General features: G+C 51.8%; 9 protein-coding genes across 10 annotated transcripts; 4 read left to right on the top strand and 5 right to left on the bottom strand.

Moving 5' to 3' along the window:
- Positions 1-458: 458 nt before the first annotated feature.
- Positions 459-4,700, bottom strand: PV07_12533. 2 transcript variants are annotated; one of them, XM_016400067.1, is made up of 5 exons: positions 4,407-4,700; positions 2,092-4,322; positions 1,594-2,037; positions 1,070-1,538; positions 459-1,016 (listed from the first exon to the last, which is right to left on the bottom strand). In XM_016400067.1, exons 2-5 carry the CDS (start codon positions 2,183-2,185, stop codon positions 950-952), a joined length of 1,074 nt encoding a protein of 357 aa, XP_016242287.1. In that variant the 5' UTR covers positions 2,186-4,322; positions 4,407-4,700; the 3' UTR covers positions 459-949. The 2 variants fall into 2 exon arrangements, with proteins under 2 accessions (XP_016242287.1, XP_016242286.1); XM_016400066.1 differs by having other exon boundaries at positions 2,092-4,700.
- PV07_12534 (uncharacterized protein) lies at positions 4,160-4,813 on the top strand (the record flags this gene model as incomplete). The annotated part of the gene is made up of 1 exon (XM_016400068.1): positions 4,160-4,813. The coding sequence occupies one exon, from the start codon at positions 4,160-4,162 to the stop codon at positions 4,811-4,813; it is 654 nt and encodes a 217-aa protein (XP_016242288.1).
- A 290-nt stretch (positions 4,814-5,103) lies between these two features.
- Positions 5,104-6,885, top strand: PV07_12535 (uncharacterized protein; the record flags this gene model as incomplete). Its single annotated transcript, XM_016400069.1, has 2 exons — positions 5,104-5,928; positions 5,980-6,885. 2 exons carry the CDS (start codon positions 5,104-5,106, stop codon positions 6,883-6,885), a joined length of 1,731 nt encoding a protein of 576 aa, XP_016242289.1.
- A 383-nt stretch (positions 6,886-7,268) lies between these two features.
- On the bottom strand, positions 7,269-8,653 carry PV07_12536 (uncharacterized protein; the record flags this gene model as incomplete). Its single annotated transcript, XM_016400070.1, has 3 exons — positions 7,269-7,807; positions 7,841-8,512; positions 8,566-8,653. 3 exons carry the CDS (start codon positions 8,651-8,653, stop codon positions 7,269-7,271), a joined length of 1,299 nt encoding a protein of 432 aa, XP_016242290.1.
- On the top strand, positions 8,164-9,485 carry PV07_12537 (uncharacterized protein). Its single transcript, XM_016400071.1, has one exon. It carries the CDS (start codon positions 8,671-8,673, stop codon positions 9,265-9,267), a length of 597 nt encoding a protein of 198 aa, XP_016242291.1. The 5' UTR covers positions 8,164-8,670; the 3' UTR covers positions 9,268-9,485.
- Positions 9,486-9,790: 305 nt separating this feature from the next.
- PV07_12538 (uncharacterized protein) lies at positions 9,791-12,499 on the top strand (the record flags this gene model as incomplete). Its single annotated transcript, XM_016400072.1, has 2 exons — positions 9,791-10,557; positions 10,624-12,499. 2 exons carry the CDS (start codon positions 9,791-9,793, stop codon positions 12,497-12,499), a joined length of 2,643 nt encoding a protein of 880 aa, XP_016242292.1.
- A 324-nt stretch (positions 12,500-12,823) lies between these two features.
- Positions 12,824-13,330, bottom strand: PV07_12539 (uncharacterized protein; the record flags this gene model as incomplete). Its single annotated transcript, XM_016400073.1, has 1 exon — positions 12,824-13,330. One exon carries the CDS (start codon positions 13,328-13,330, stop codon positions 12,824-12,826), a length of 507 nt encoding a protein of 168 aa, XP_016242293.1.
- A 264-nt stretch (positions 13,331-13,594) lies between these two features.
- PV07_12540 (uncharacterized protein) lies at positions 13,595-13,861 on the bottom strand (the record flags this gene model as incomplete). Its single annotated transcript, XM_016400074.1, has 1 exon — positions 13,595-13,861. The coding sequence occupies one exon, from the start codon at positions 13,859-13,861 to the stop codon at positions 13,595-13,597; it is 267 nt and encodes an 88-aa protein (XP_016242294.1).
- A 227-nt stretch (positions 13,862-14,088) lies between these two features.
- PV07_12541 (uncharacterized protein) lies at positions 14,089-15,261 on the bottom strand (the record flags this gene model as incomplete). Its single annotated transcript, XM_016400075.1, has 1 exon — positions 14,089-15,261. A coding segment is annotated over one exon (1,173 nt), but the record flags the coding sequence as incomplete, so codon positions are not given.
- Positions 15,262-16,253: the final 992 nt, after the last annotated feature.

The raw sequence follows: 16,253 nt of genomic DNA on the forward strand, positions 1-16,253 counted from the left end.
GTTCGTGATATTTCTCCACTGCTCAACAGCATTATTGCCTGTCCCTCGGCGACGCAACGATTACAGCTTTTGCGGGCGCAACGAATGCCTTCACAAGAGGGAAAACCCTGGATGCGAGAACACCGCGTCAAACCCCGGAAAAGGAACCGAAGAGAGCCGTCGCCACGGTGAGCGGGGTGCAGGTGTGCTCCGCGCATAAGGGAGTAGATCTACAGGAAATGTGTGGAGTAAAGGGTGTTTGGTGATGGGTGAACAGGTGCTCGGTGCACGGGTAAGGAGCGGTGACGGCTCCACCAGTGAACCGCTCGCACGTGTCTGACCATCAGCGAAGAAGAGAGTGGGAAGGCGGGCGTGAGGATAATTGGCGCAGTGGAGGCCCACAGAGAAGAACTGGAGGAGAAATGGTACGGGTGTGAGGTACGAAGTCAGTATTTTCTATTATAACTTGAAGTAGTTGTATTTTTTTCAGTATAGAGGTGTGCAGAGGGCTTTCATAGTATCAGGCTAATTAGATAGCGGGCTGCTCACGTCCGACAGGAGGGGGATCAAGTAATTGGTGCCGACTGGCCAGAACCGAGTTCCCACCCCCGACAAAGGGGCTTCGCCTCGCTTCCTAGGAGTACTCCCCCACGCCGCCGCCAACCATCGAGGGCATAGACCAGGCCTTCCGCGCTAACTATTCAAGGCTCTCAAACATCGAGAATAACCGGGACAGAACGAGGACTCTCAAAGGTCAATACCCTATTTTGGCGACGAAAAGGAAATCTGCTTGTCTCCTCTGCCTGCCTGTCTCCATCTTCGTTGCCCTCCACCGTCGGGCCATAGCAACGGCCCATCTGCGCCAGCTCCGACACCCACGGTGTCCGATCACCTTTTGAGCGAAGAACCCACTTTCGCTTCCACTTGTGGGATAGCAAATAAGACTAACTAGCCCGCTTCTCCAAGATAATTATAAATTGTCTAGAGCCTCTTCCGGCGCCACAAACCGAGATCGCTTCCACGGGACTTCGTCAACGCTGTAAATAGTTAGACTGCTTTCGCCATAACAGAGGGGGGTGGTTGTAGGTACCTCTGGACCAAGTATTCACGCGCTTTGTCTGCAGACGCCTTCGACTTCTCCAGTTGATCGTCACGTCGAAGGTACCAAGCAAGCGTGGCTTCCTTGAGAGCTTTGCCGGCCAAAACGGTCGCGTTGTGCCACTTCGGAGTTGATTCACGTAGTGCGCTCTTCCTTCGTTCCACACTCTGATTCCAGTACCCCTTGAGGCCTTCGTGGTATCCGCTCAAAAACACGTAATAAAGACTCTCGCAAAGAAGGCGAGTTTGGTGTAAGTAGACCACAGCGTCGTCGCCATGGTCTAGCTCAGGGATCGATTGTCGCCGGTGACCGTCTGGAAACTCGCCCAAGAAGAACCGCGAAACTCGACGACCTGTCTCTTGTCGATCCTCAAACTTAAAGAAATAAAAATATTGTCCATCGCACAACACAGCCATAATGGGCACGTAGAATCCATTCTGGGAGTTCATCCAGGCGCAAGCTGTATATCCATTAACGAAGTCCCGATCTAGAATTAATAGCCGAGTACAACTTACCGTCACACTCTGCTATCACCTGTGCATAGCAATTAAGACGTTCCGTCAGGTTGCCGACATTCAATTTCACCTCGATGAACACCACCGTGACTCCTCGATACGTCTTAAATTGATATTCAATGTGGCCCTTTGTTGCGATTGTACCCTCTAACATTGCCTCCGGGGTATTGAACATAAGTCCAGAAAACTCTGCGACGATTCGGTTGAAATAGCCCGAGAGAAACCGCGCCCGAGCTTCCTCATTGGGGTGTCGACTTGGGGATCCGTATTGCAATTGATAAATTCCAACATCGTCCAGGATTTCCTCGAAAAGCGAGTTGGGCAAACGGGCTCGAAACATCTCAAAGGTGGGTATATCTTCCCCCTGTAGAGTCGGCAGCGAGCCCAGCTTAGGAGCGACTTCACCGTATGTGACTCTTGAGAAGCTGACGTCCAGGTTTTTTTCTGGCGGTTCATCAGTCGAGGTTCCCGGCCGTGACTTGGTGGTGAGGAACTTACCTCTCAAAAGCTCTTTCAAGAGGGAATAGTTGAACTGATGCTTGTACATCAACTCAAGAATCATAACTTGTGCCATTTTTGGATTTTCCACCATTTTCAACACCTCTTCGATCAAATCTTTATCCGTCAGAGAGTTGCTGGTGGCGCGCGTGCCGTGATCTTCGGAAGCATCTTGAGGGCTCTCGCGTTGCTGTGGCGTCGCAGTAATTGATTCAGTCTCAGTAGGTGTAGGGGGAGGGAGTAGTTTTCCGCGTGAATCGGTTTTTCGACGGCTCCATGAGCGTGTTCTCGAGGGTTGGAGGCTGCCGGACGGAGTAGGATCACGTAGACGTGGGGGTGCTTGCTTATAATCTTGTCCATCGGTTATTGGGGTTTTTAGGGGATCAGCTCGTCTTCAAACGGGACAATTTTTGCTAGCCGTTCCTTGTCAGATGGCGGGAACAGTCACGCACGACTAGTTCCCGAACCTGCGAGGACTTTTGGGGGTCCCCGGTCACACGGCGAAGTTTGTGGGAACCGTGGATGGCATTGTCGCAGGTGAAGAGGACCAACCTCTCCGCTAGTTTGTCCACAACGATCTGGTACCATCTCCGGCATGATAGCGCTAAGTCTCATACCTGATCCGATAAGCAGAAACATTGTCCTTCTCGGAAACCGGGGGAGCGAGGTACTCGAGAATCATGAGAGCCTGCTCAGAGGGTAGCATCTGAAGACCGGGACCCCTAGGCTTCTCCCGACTTCGCCCATCAGATAACGGTGATGAAGACAAATGCCCCGGATGGGCAGTAGATGGTGAAGAATGGACCTGTCATTTTGTTGTTCGATAGTGTAGTGGGCTCGAATGACCCTGCAGTTTGCATGGTCAGCCGTGAAGTGAGACGCCTTCGCTGCCAACATTGGCCGGTACAGTGGTCTTCAGTACGGGCCTCTTCTTCCCAGTCCGTTAGTGATCTCCAGGCCGTTATCAGGTCTTCCACGACCAGGAATCTAGGTATCAGAGCGTTCTTCAAAGGTCAGTGGGGCTGCAATCAGCTCGGCAGCTGACAAGTGAGCGAGTGAGACGTTCCTCGATCTACAATGTTGTGTCCGCCGGTCTCAAAAATGTTCTCCTCTGGTGGCTTTCTAGAGGATTGTAACTCATTTCAACCGGAGCGGTGGCTCGAGGTTTCTGACCTTGAGCGGGTGAAAGGCCATGTTTGCGGTACTGGCTCCCATGTCCACTAATGCATTCACGCTGATTTGCTAGGCTAGTCTGGTCATCGGGCGCGGCGCTGCGATGGATATTGTCATGATAGAAATATCGAAGCTTGTGCCGCAGTTGCCGCGACGTTATTAGGTAAGATGTCTCTATGGGTGTATCTTGTGCTGGCTATAAAGGCTCTTCTCGTTTCCCCCTGCGTCTGACATTCATTCTTCTCTAGTTCTCGTTCGCGCAGCCCGATGTAAGTGGTAGACCCGTGGCGGTTGGTTGCGGTGTAATAGGGAGTCGACGTTATGCTCAAACGGAGAACAGACCGACCAGGCGGGAAAAGGGGAGGGATCTCACAATCCATGGAGCGTGAATTGTAGTAGGCGGCACTGAGGGAAGGATCTCGAGCTCTGCAGCAAGTTGTCCTCCGCACTCATGTCGTGATGATTTTCTTTATCCGTAGGAGCTTAGGTCAAGCGGCCAAGACGGTTAAACAAGGCGCAGTTTAAAGAATGCCTTAAGAATGAGTTGACGGCAATGACAATATTTTGGGATAATATCCGACAAAATCACGCCGAGGAGGCTGTGGTCTCGACTACATTGTGATCAAGACAGAAAACTTGTTATCTCAACGGCCCCGCGTCGTTCACGTGATCGTCTCGGGACATGTGACGAAGTTTTCTCCCCACGCAGTTTTCGCAACCAAAACCTCCCTTTGTAATCACCCTTTGGACCATCACCACATAATCGACCGACACATCTAATCCCATGCGCATTTAATTTCGATGCACTGCGACATGGTTTCAGCGGACGATGAATTCACCCAACTTGTCCGAATCCCCCATCGTACCCTCTCTTGCACACGGAGACCTCGTCAAAATGCTGGAGGACCTAGAAGAGACACCTGAACCTATTTTTCGCACTGAAAACGATCACCAACCGTTCCGTTTACTCTGGGACATAGAACAACGGCGATACAGCCCAGAGGAACTTGACGCTCTTCGAATAACGCTCCCTGATGCTATTTATTGGCAGTGTGAGGCTAGAAGATACAGCAACGAGCTATGTGAGCTGATATGGAGGGATTGCCTCAAGAAATATGAGGTGGAAGACGTGGAAGGCGTACAAGGGGTAGCAAAGGCGGATGGTTGGCGGAATGTCGCAACGGCATACAAGCGCCGCTTGAAGAGGCAAGGATGCACAACAAAACAATTGAGAGATTTCAGACTCTTGATCACGGATGAGAGACACTGGAAACCTGAGGCAGAACTTCTGCGACAAGTCTCCGCTCGTCGCGAGAGAGAAAGGCAAGAAAAGTATTTGGAACAGAACGCGTGCGTTCAGGGACTCCCTAGCCCAGCCCAGAGCGAGGTGTATGATATGGACCTACAGCGAAAACCACGACCAGCGCGGCGGTCACAACGAATCTGCAAACAATTAGGGGGAAATAAAGCGGCAGATGACAGGTGGTCGGGGTTGCGCAGCAGAACTGCGTCTCGAGTTGGAAAACGCTCAGGAAGGGGCAAGCGCTAAAACGGGATCGTGAAACCCCGCCCCCACCCCTGATTCTATCATCCCACCGCATCCAATCCCTCGACTCTCGCGCCACCTCGGGTGACATGTCCATGCGTTTCATCTCGGCGCTTCCCCTTTGTTGGATTCGGGCTAGTTCACAATATATATCATTACATTCGGAAGGTATAAGTTCCCCATCCCGGGTTTTGTAATGCGTATACTAGCTCGCACTTACAGAAACCTCTCTCTGCGAATCACGGGACATTCGGACTACGCAAGTACATCACCTATCGGCCTCTTGAGACAATATGACGACCACCGTAACTCAGGATCTTGCCGGTATCGTCCTACTTTTTGGAAACATTGAGGGTACCGACAACATTCTTGAGCTCTCCAACAATGTATATTTTCAGTTCCACCCACCACAAGGCGGTGCCGATAGCCTAGAAAAGTGGAGGGGCGAGCAATCTGAACGACTCAACGGACCCTTTCTTGCCTTCATATTTGGGAAGGCCATGTCATCTCCACTGGGCTGGGTATGCGGATCACTGGGCGATACTAAAAAGTGCGATGTGCAGCTGGCCAAGAACCACGAAACCGGTGTGAGTCGCGAGCACTTTCGAACCGACGTCAGTCCAGATACCCACTGCCCCAGGCTTACAATATTGTCGAAGAATCCCGTTCAAATCCATGTTGATGAGCGTACAGTGACTCTCCAGCAAGGGGAAACCTTTGAGATCATATCTGCCGCTACTATCGATCTTGGACAGGTCACACTGAGAGCATGGCGGCCAACCCTATCACACCAGGAAGCGCTAAGGTATCGCAGGAATGCTGAGGCTTTCGACCAGGCATTCTTGAAGAGCCTCACAAAGTTTCCCATCAGCCTCGATACCTCCGACGCTTTGACATTCGATCTCAGGTTAGGTGAGAATAACACTGTATATAGACGAGAAGAGCCGAATGTGGGTACCGGTAGCTTTGCGACTGTCATGAAGGTGAAAGAACTGCACTCGAAACAGATCTTTGCTGCGAAGGTGCCACACTTCAAAGCTTCTGATTCATCGGGCACAGCTCGTTCTCGTTTGGAGTCGTTAACGAAAGAGTTCAGGAAAATCATTGACCTCCGGCATGTAAGAGATTTCGCTTACCTATGTCTCTGTTTGCTGCTGATGGTATTCTAGCCAAATATAGTACAAGCCGTGGAAGTCCTCACAGGCATGCAACCGAACGATTCACCTTGGCTAATCATGGAGTGGATCGAGAAGGATCTTGCCTCCGTCCGCCTCGACGATCGCGACGGTCCCATCCTCGCGACTCATGTGGGCAAGGGGCTAGCATTCATGCACAGCCAGAGCTACACACATCGTGACTTAAAACCGGCGAATATTCTGGTCCGTCTAGAAGGTGCAAGGCTCAAAATAGCCAAGATCGCCGACTTGGGAGCGACGAAGTATGACATATCTGGAGGAATGCAGACCTATACCGGGACAAGCCTCTACATGGCCCCTGAGTTCTGGGAACCGATGCTTCATTACACCAATGCTGTCGATATGTGGTCTTTTGGGATTATTTTGCTCGAACTGCTTGCGCCTGCAAGTGGCCGGTTAGAGGGATGGGATTCACGTTCCCCGCCGAACAAACCCGAACACCAAAAATGGATTCGAGAAAAGATCCGACCGCTTGAGAAACGTTTGTCAGAGAGTTTCGGGCCCTTGGTGAGAGGTTTGCTATGCGAGAAACCCAATGACAGGTGGCCTGCTCCTCGAAGCGTCAAATGGCTGGAGGAAAACATCCGGGCAGACACTGGCTCCAGGAAGCGAGGCTTGTCTGCATTGGTAGAGACTGGTGATGACGCGCAAACCAGACGTATAGGAAGCGAACCTGCCACTTTTTTGAAGAGTCATGCCGAGCCTAGTCCATCACCAACCCCAAGCACCGCAGATACAGAGCTTTTAGGTTCGCCGGGCCCAGATCCCTCTGGTGTAGAGGTCTCAGATACTATATCTAGCATCCCCGGTGCGGTTGAAGCGCCTAGACGAGATACTACACTCAAACCGAGCCCGAAGCGACGTGGTACGCCGAAATGAATAGGTCGAAGCGTATTTGTATTCACAAACATTACTGGGGGAAAACCTCGAGGAAAAAAGTTCAAAATTCTAGTGCAATCGATAGAGCATTCCTATCCTATCCTATCCTCGTAACCAATATGACACCCTAACCAAGAGGACCCTATCCGAGAGGACCCACGGAAAGATCCCCGACTTCTTGTGACTCTCAGTACCCGCATGCTGTGCCCTCTATCCTTCCCACTTTCCCTGGGGGGATCGTGACGATGGGATGATGCTTCGGGTATCTGACATGGTGAAGAAAATTGGTAGTTCTGAAAATCTTGAGGCGTATTGCGAGATAAACTCACAAGTTTTAAAGCACAAGGGGGTTAACAACCGAGTTCTATTGAAGCTTGGATAGGTCATTGGTCAGAGATATCGAGACAATCCGCGAAATAGTGAATTGCAGCTCCGGTCGAAGAAAGAGCTCCTAAGTCTTCGAAATTACTAATGGACAACCCGTCGGAATTCATCGCGCGAATTTTTGGGAGCCGGGGTTTGGGTGGAACGTTGCTCCGGGATTCTGGAAAAATTTCGATGGAGCCGCCGATTGAATTGGGAATGGTGACAACGAAGAGCGCAGCAGTCACGTACTTGAGTGTATTTTCTCGTTCAACCTCGACGTCGATGAAGACGGGGTCGCGGGTGAAATTCCGACCAGAAAAAAGGGAGGTGACCAGACTCGTGAAGCTCAGGATCTTCCCCCCGGCCTGAACACCTCCATTCGCATCCAGAATGGCCAGCCGGTTGACATTGTCCACCTTGACGGGATAGAGCTCGTCCCGGAGGATTCTGATGCCGGGTGCGATCTTCGTTTCTGCCACCTGTTTGACCATGTGTAGTTCGGTCTCGTCTCTACACGCAATCCTGACACGGCTTGCATTCTTCGCATCTCTGGTCACTGCCCGACAGCGCCAGTTGTTTCATCCCTCACCAGCTCGGATCTCTTTCTCCACCGTCGCCCTGATGGCACGCGGGGAGGTCTTGTCCATATCCTGTTCTGGAACACGGGAGGCGTCGATCGTGCAGCATAGCGTATCTGTTGCGGCCCAGTGGCTACGAGGGTGGCTCACGAGATGGTTGACGCTCGCCATCATTCGGTCAGACGTCCCAAGCGGTGAACCTGACCCGTTCCGGCTTGCCACGACAGACGCCCATGACTGTGTTGAGGGCAAAGATGCGGACAGACTACCGAGTTGGTTCCGGAGCATACCGATTTCATCCTTGAGCTCATTGTTCTGTTCTTTCACATATTGCTGTTCTTCCTTTAACTCCTTCAACTCGGTTTGGACCTCCAGGAGCGCGTCGTTTTGTTGGTCAATGGTTTTCTTGAGCTCCTTGACCAGCGTAACCAGCTCCTCAAGGCTGGCTGCGGTGTCTCCGTCCTCCTCCTCATAATCGTCGTCGCTGTCTTCGACATCCCGAAAATGTAACGGTGGAGACTTCTCCGCTCGAGTCGTTCGGCGCGTGCGGCGCAATGCCTGGTTTTCGCGGACTTTGGAGGTCGGTGCCGGTGGACGGCTGCTTCGAGGTGCTCGGGCGAGCTTTTCTGGCGACACGGTGATGGTCGCGCGTTGCTCGGAGTTCGATTCATTGTGGTCATTGGCTGCGGGTGCAGCCGACGCTAAGGACACGTGTCCTCTGCGGGTGCGCGCTTACCCTCGGAAGCCTGTTTCCTCGATGCGATGGAGTGTTTAACGATCAGGGTATCCTTTTCGTTCTTAGAGGTACTCAAGCATTTGAGCATTAGTGCAGTGATCTCTTATGCTACAGTTGTTCCTGAATCTGTCTACTGTACTGCAAGGGAAGCATATCATGGCCGAACGAAATATCCAAATTTTCGAGCCCGAATCCATCCAGCGTCAAGTCTCGCCAGCCTTTTACACCGAGAATGTGTTCACGATCAGCGATCCGACCTTTGGGTTAGAGTGGCTCGAGAAAATCGGTAAAGGCAACATTAAACACCTGGCCAAGCTTCGAATTTTTGTCCATGCAGTGTATGAGAAGGGAATTTTTCCACCTGGCCATATTTTCTACAGGCCACCATCCGGTCCACCGTGGTGCAAGCTTTTCCGTAGGCTGGCTACCGATGGTGCCGGGCTACGACAAATCTACATCTTCTGGGATTCAGAGCCAACGTGTTGGCATTTTGGAGGAGGGACTGATGTCGAGGTTGTTCGGGCATTGGCAGAGATCCGAGGCCTGCAGAAGCTGGAAATTGACGGATATTTCGCGAAGGAGTGGCCCGCGTATTTGCAGAAAAAGACAGGATTGACGGTCTGGAGTCCGAACGGACGAGAGGATTGGTATTATAGAGAGCTGAGCAAGTTTCAGCGAAATACCCAGGATCTGGCACCTTGAATCGGGGCTTCCTTGCTGGTACTGGCCGCTCGTGACGGGCTGAATATAGTCGACCTGAAGCGAGAGCGGAATGACGAATGAGCGGGCGAGAGCTACAGTATCTAGCTTTTAGCAACCGGTTCACGAAGCTCAGTCAGAATAGTAATTGTCATCGTCCCCAATGATGTCCCTGCAGCTAGCCAGCATTCCATACCCGGTTTCCCCCCTTGGGGTTAGACTCGATTTTGAAACTTCTTCTTCCGAAATGTAGTGCAATGGATAGAACTTCCAAAGGCGAGACGAATGATACTACTCTCATTCCCGTATCTTATATCTTGACCTCACAATCCAAGGTTGAAAATAGGGCTCCAGGGCTGGGTTAACGAGGCATGCCAAGAGCGTTAGAATCCCTCGACAAAAAGGGTAAAGCCTGGCTGGGCGCGTTAGAATTCCTGCCGAATTAGTCGGATCAACATTACACAACGTTCTTGCCCACGTCGTCGCAGCCTATAGCTTTATTTCCTGCCTAGAATCTCGAATCATAATGCCTGAGAAGCGTGGAAGACCCCCTAAGGAGGACGGAGATGAGCGGAAAAGACAGAAACGTGAAGCAGGTGCTCGACGGGCACGGAAACACTACAACGAACATCGACGGGCGCAGTCACCCACCCAGGAAAACCTCCAGCCATATGAAAGGATGGTCGACTTTACGATCATGGGGCAAGGTCCTGCGGAGTTGGAAGCTGCGCAAACACTTGCAGCAATGAATCTTCGTGTCCAAGCGTTGACTCTTGCTCAAGACTTTCCGGATGCGCAACTCCGCGAGGGAGCCACCCCCGTCGACGAGCATGCTACATTATATGATGATAATGAGTTGATCGCAGCTAGGAACGATCTACGGCGTCCGAGTCCTACCCTTCGCTACGCTACTATGGACAGAGCCTCCCCCCGACCAGTAAGCAGTCCGTCGGGTCGATCACGAGTTCCTCGATTTTCTTCGACGCGGTCTCCTCTCAATCGACTATCGACACCTATAACGCGTACTATTCAACCGTCCCCCATCCGCCCTTCTTTTAGCCCTATTTCTCCTACGCTTGTCGAGAATAAATGGACACAGCGTAGAGGCAGTGAAGATTTAAGATTCGCAGACAATGATCTTGAGGATGACGCAGACGACGGAGATGCCACTGAGCAGTACAGTCTGGGCGACTACCGTGAAGATGCCGAAGTAAGAGGTGATGAAACACCCAAGGATGATGATAACCATGGCGCAGAGTCTAGTGATGACAACGAAATCAATTTCATAGGTCGGTACACCGATAATGAAGAAGAAGATTCCGTCTAGGATTTTGCATCTGAGCGTTCTGCACATTCCAGCGACGAAGAAAGTGAACCTCCCATTTCTGATCTGCAGTACGCGGCTGAAAAGCTCTTTGCATTTTTCCAAGGCGACGTGGGCGGCTGCACGGAGGAGCAACATGATGAACGGCGGCGGCAGCGCATGGCCAGCGTGGCCGATGACGACCACCACGGCTTGGATGACATTTTCAATGATCCTGACACCCCTTCCGTACTGACATCGCCTGATTTGCTGACTCCTGATCGACTGGCCCGCCATGTGCCTCCCACTCCTGCGCAGTTACAGTCTATGTTTTGTGGCATTTCTCCCCAGCAGCCCCGTCCCCCCTATGTTTGTTTACACCTAGAAGAAACTCGCGCCCAGCCTCCTCGACAAGGGTTCGACGTTGACAGCTTTCTGGGATTTCTGCATTCACTGGCCGCCTGTCGAGAAGGCCTATGGCACCAGCCCGCCCCTCAAGCACGACAGAACATCACGACCGATGTCCACCTGGAAACCCCCATGTTCGTCCAGGGCGAAGATCCGGAGCAAGCACCTCGTGCGACTTTAGCTATGCTTCGAGATGTTCCGCATATACTCTTCGGTCGAGTCGCCAACGACCACGACATCACCATTCACATCCTGTTCCCTCACCTTCCCCGCCCGCAAGAGAAGTTCGTTTCCCTCACGCAGGAGCAACTATCACGCTGGCTAGATCAAATCTTCTACCCGATCCTCTATCCGTATTGCGAAGCTGGATATACGCAACATCTCCCGGCCAGCTTTCGGAACGCGTACGCGGATTCCAAAGCTCGTCAGGTCGAAGCACGCCTCGTGGAGACGGCTAGTTATCAAGCCCAGCAATCACTTGGCTACCATCTTCAGCCCGAATACCTAGGCTCGATTTGGACGGACATCCTCCACAGGATCGAGACAACACCGGGTCTCGCGGACTTTCGAGAGCCCCAACTATTTTTTTCGAGCAAAGGAAGAAAGTTGAAATTCATGACTAGTCGTTCTCGACCGACCCAGTTAGATTCTATGGAACGCTTTGAGCGTCATTTCGAGAATGTCTTTGACCTGGAATTTGTCGACCTCGAGCGGACCTATATCGACGTGGGAACCGAGATCTGTCCCTCTGTCAGCCACGTTCCTACCCATCGGACGCACGTCGACGAAGAAGCTCAGGTCTATGCCTGGAAACGTTGCTGCCTGGAACAAATCATCCGTCGGCTCTACGACGATAAGCCTCCTGCAAAAAACGGGAAAGGGCAGCGGTTCTATGACCAGAATATGCTGTATGAAGCCTCTAGCGTCACCAGTGTGCCCCCTAAAGGATCTCGACTCTATCACGGAGACGTCCGGTACATCCAGCTCTACGGCTCCGTCAAGGAAGTCTGGGATCGAGCCAAACGTCCACCGTTTAGCAACGATGGGCTGGAAGAGATGGCGTTAGACGACCAAATTCGGCAGGCTGCCCGACACCTCGCCGGAGGTCGTCGACGAGAGGCGAAGACCATCGAACGGAGCTATTGCACGGCCAAATGTCGGACATGTGATGATCTCCGGGACGCACGGCTGAAATCCTTCAGCATTCGCGCCGAGTTTCGCATTTCATGGGCCTTATTTCAAGCTCTCATGGCTCGCCTGCGTCTCGAACCGCGCGACCAGCTCGAGGTCACGCACGCCGATTGTCCCTCGTACGCTTGGGCGATCAAAACGGAGGTGTACCTGAACTTCCTCTGGCGTAACGCGGACAAATTCGCCACTCTATTTGAGATGACTCGCGCGCGATGCCGACGAGACTTGGTGACGTGGGAGCAGACTCTATATATCTCCCTACGCCTAAGGTTAGACCTACCCCTTGGAATTTCTTTATTTTTAGCTTATCTTAATTTACTAATTCTTAATTAATCCCTTATCTTCTTATATCCGCGAGCCACCCATAGCCGTGTGCTTGTAGAGTCAGTCCGTATGAAGTCGAGTCGGACATCGGCCACTCGGCGGTGTCGAGCATGCCGCCTGCATCGATGGGTTGTTGAACACCACGTAAGCCGCATGAGGCTGCCGAAAGGTCAGAGTGATCCAGTCAATCTTGTCGAGAAACCATGCACGGCTAGATTCTTCCACCTTCGCCGAAAACCGAGGCCCTCAACACGTCGAAGGCCATCTGGGCTGTGGTGAACGGAACGCCTAATGCGCAAAGAACCGATGGCTGGAACCGGACGCTCCGGAGTCCTACACCCAAGACTTGTCTGCAACGCCGTCGATACTTACGGCGAGTTTCGTCCCGTCCGACGAGCTGGAAGGAGCTTTGAAGGGCCGGGAAGGGAATCGACTTCGAAGCCAGGATAAAATTGGGTGGCCAGTGCGTCGCACAGTCTCCTCGCAACGATCAAAAGCAATATCAACGTGCTGTAGTATGCGGTGGATCCTTTCCTCGTCTTCCGCGGAACTCCAGATCTCCTGGCCACCCACGGTCCCGAAGTGCTTTCCGAATAACCGACCACCACGTTCCGGCAATAGAGCTAACCGATAGAGAACATCACGCGGACGATCGCGGTATGTCTCGTACCACCGGGTTCGTTCATGCCACGGTCGAATGAGTGATAGTTCCTGTCCAGCCGTTTCCAAGGACATGGGGGTAGCATTGACCTTTTGTAAACGCGTCCGTTCTTGCGCATGGATCTGAAGTAGGAGGTTCGGTAACATGGGTCCCTCAGAGAGCTCCTGGGATGGAAGCATCGCAGTTCGGCGAATTTTGCGAGGGCGAGGTGGAGTTAACTCAAGACTGGTACTGTAAGATACCCTGGAGTGAACAATCCACCACTGACCACGATATACGCCACCACTGGCCCAGCATTGGAGAGACACTATATCATAGTCGCGCATGGCTCGGGCTCGACGTTTTGAAATGCCATGCTGAGACGACAAGTGCCGAAAGAGGGTTTGCGCGCTTGAAGTTGGAAATCGACCGGAGACGGGACAGCGTCGACACGCGTAGCCAGGCTAAATCCTTAAAGACGGATCACAGGGCGATCCGTCTTTACGGGGATTTAGCTGTGCTACGTCGTTCAGCTCAAAGGTCTTGAGATGGCGTTCTAGACGATCACGGCTGATTGATTCCACGCTCTGATGACTTGCGATATGCTGCAACACGTAATCGGCACCGATTCTCGAGGCATTCTGGCAGTGGCAGCATATCAACGCTTGGTCTGGGCAGACGACTTTGAGGCCCCATTGGTCCAATGGAGTTATTCGCTTCTCGGCAGCCATGGCCGAGCCAAACACACGATACTCACACCTCTCCAACGGGTCTTGTGCTGCAAGACTCGCGTATGCTGCGAGCTCGCGTTCGGCGCTACGGCGCGCCACACGTCCGAAGTGGGCCCATTGCCCGCAAGAACTCTGGCGCTACACATGAGAATACGCTCAGTAGGCCGTTTTTTCCCCCATAGTAATGTGTGGAATGACCGTCATTCCAGACCGGAATAGAGCTAGCTCTAGTCGTGACCCCATTCACGCCTGCAGACTGGGCAGGTAGTTCGGTAAGACACATGCGTTCGGATGCAGATCTCATGGAAATAATGATTGCAAGAGCTCTTTTTCACCTGTCGGATTTGCCTCGGCCTGTTACCAACAGGTTTGATTTTGCATAAGCAAATGGGACATTCCTCGTCGAATTTGGGTTCGAGATCCTGGGTATCGACATTTTCCAACGTTTGAAGAACTCGGTCTATCGTTGTTCGTTTTTTCTGAAAAGACTCGAGATACTGCGTGGCGAGATGGTATGCCCAAGACGTCGGATGACGCTTGCGAAGCATATCAAGTGTTTGCTGATCAGTTGGATCAAGGCAGCGGGCCAGGAGCAGGAAAAAGAATGCTTGGTTGTCGTCGTCTCGGAAGGATAGGGCGCAGAGACGAAGAAATCGCACTTTTGACTGGACAATGATATCCTCGCTGAATAACCACAGCATCATTGCCTCGAAAGGTATCCACTCCTTCACTGTGCCTTCTGTTTTTTGGACGAGATGGATCTGTGTGAGAGCTGAGCATGCATCATATGATAGGCGGCGCCATTCAGCTGTACGGATATCATGGTCGGAATCCCACTGCTCCAATAATTCGTCACATTCAGATAAGGCTTGCAAGCACGATAGTAGTAGGTCCTTGCTCTTCCCCATGTTATTCTTTCTGTATTCTTTAATTCCCCAGCGTTTGAGCGACCGGACAAACTGTAGAATGTCTGGGGAAGGGCTGGACGTCCCTTGTTGATTCAGTTTAACACCTAACTCGTCCGGGTAATAGAGCGGTGTTTCTGGGCGAAAGGTCGTTCCGTCTAGGAGGGACTTTGCCACGCGGCGCGCAGTCTCGCTCTCCTTGAGGATTTCAAAGGTGAATTTCGTAGCTCGCCAACTTTCCTTGACACAGCGGCAGCGGTAGCTCAGCCATCGGCAAAAACCTTGAGCATATTCGACCGAGCTCTCGTCAAAGACAAAACTCGATCGAGATTGGACAGTGCTCTCCGCCGATACTTCAACTCGTAGGTCGACATCGGCATCTTGAGAGGGCTGTAAGTGGCCCCCGAAAAAACAGCCATTAATCCCAAACGGTCCGCGAATAGCGAACTTCATAGTCACGAGAAAGACAAAGATTTCCTTTGGAGTGGACTTGCGGAAACCGGTAGAATGGAAGAAAAGTCTGAATAAATTGCAGGCCGACAGCACCCACCGCCAAGGATTTCTACGCCACGTGATAAGGATGGCGCAGCGCAGTCAATCCGCCAAAATAACCTCATACAGCCACATGATTGGTGAGGCCACTGTCCTCAAGGACCCCAACTGTACAGTCATACAATAACATGAACCGGGAAAAATGCAGGTAGCCATGTAGAACCAGCTAGACCCCAATGGGATTAGCCCGCCTGGAAGTATGAAAATAAATAAATAAAATAAAAAATACAGTACATTCATACAACTCTGGAGATTTAGAGGAAAGACATAGTTATATCATTAGATGCACCTCAGTGACGTGCATTGAATGGTGTTAGAAATCGGAAGGAGTATCGAAACTTTTTGACGCTCGTGTTGGCGGCAATCTGCCTTTAGAGGCATGCTGCTTTACCCCCTGCTATTTCTCGAGTGCGTGGCCCCTGTCCTAGCATCTCTTAAGCTCTCGAAGTCCTCGTCGCCATTCCAGAAGGTATATTCTCTAGCTTCCGCCTCCTGCCCGAGTCGTTCCACTTCAGCCAAAACCTCGAGAGCACCTGATTCATCTTAAAAGAAGGGAGAATATCAGACCAATGAAGTATCCCTTGTTCATTATAGGCTGTTATCCTTGTATGTAAAGCATCCCCTCAGAGCACTTGCTCCTATTGGCCATGCATGAAATCACGACTTGACATGGGACGAGTACCTTTCGCAGCATGAAGCGGACGCATTACGGCTTCTTAGGGACAAAATGCCTTTCGAAGTGGATAGGCTAGTAGCATATCGAAACCTAAGACAATCTGAAAATACGAAGGAGAAGCGATTATTCGACTTGTCACAAATGCTCAGAGAAGACGTCGATGTACAGCCTCACTTAGGATCTGGGCCAGTGACGGTTTTGACAGAAGGCTCTCTTCATAACTTTGAAGGAATCCTGAACGAACTCAGGGAAGGTGTTG

The sequence above is a fragment of the Cladophialophora immunda genome (assembly GCF_000835495.1).
Source record: "Cladophialophora immunda strain CBS 83496 unplaced genomic scaffold supercont1.11, whole genome shotgun sequence".
NCBI classification, from domain to species: Eukaryota; Fungi; Ascomycota; class Eurotiomycetes; order Chaetothyriales; family Herpotrichiellaceae; genus Cladophialophora; species Cladophialophora immunda.

Coding starts and splice junctions, on each gene's coding strand:
- PV07_12533 (XM_016400067.1), bottom strand. CDS start 2,185: ATGGTGGAAAATCCAAAAATGGCACAAGTTATGATTCTTGAGTTGATG. Junction 2,038..2,091: donor CTTGAAAGAGCTTTTGAGAG/GTAAGTTCCTCA, acceptor ATGAACCGCCAG/AAAAAAACCTGGACGTCAGC. Junction 1,017..1,069: donor CGTGAATACTTGGTCCAGAG/GTACCTACAACC, acceptor AACTATTTACAG/CGTTGACGAAGTCCCGTGGA.
- PV07_12537 (XM_016400071.1), top strand. CDS start 8,671: ATGCTACAGTTGTTCCTGAATCTGTCTACTGTACTGCAAGGGAAGCAT.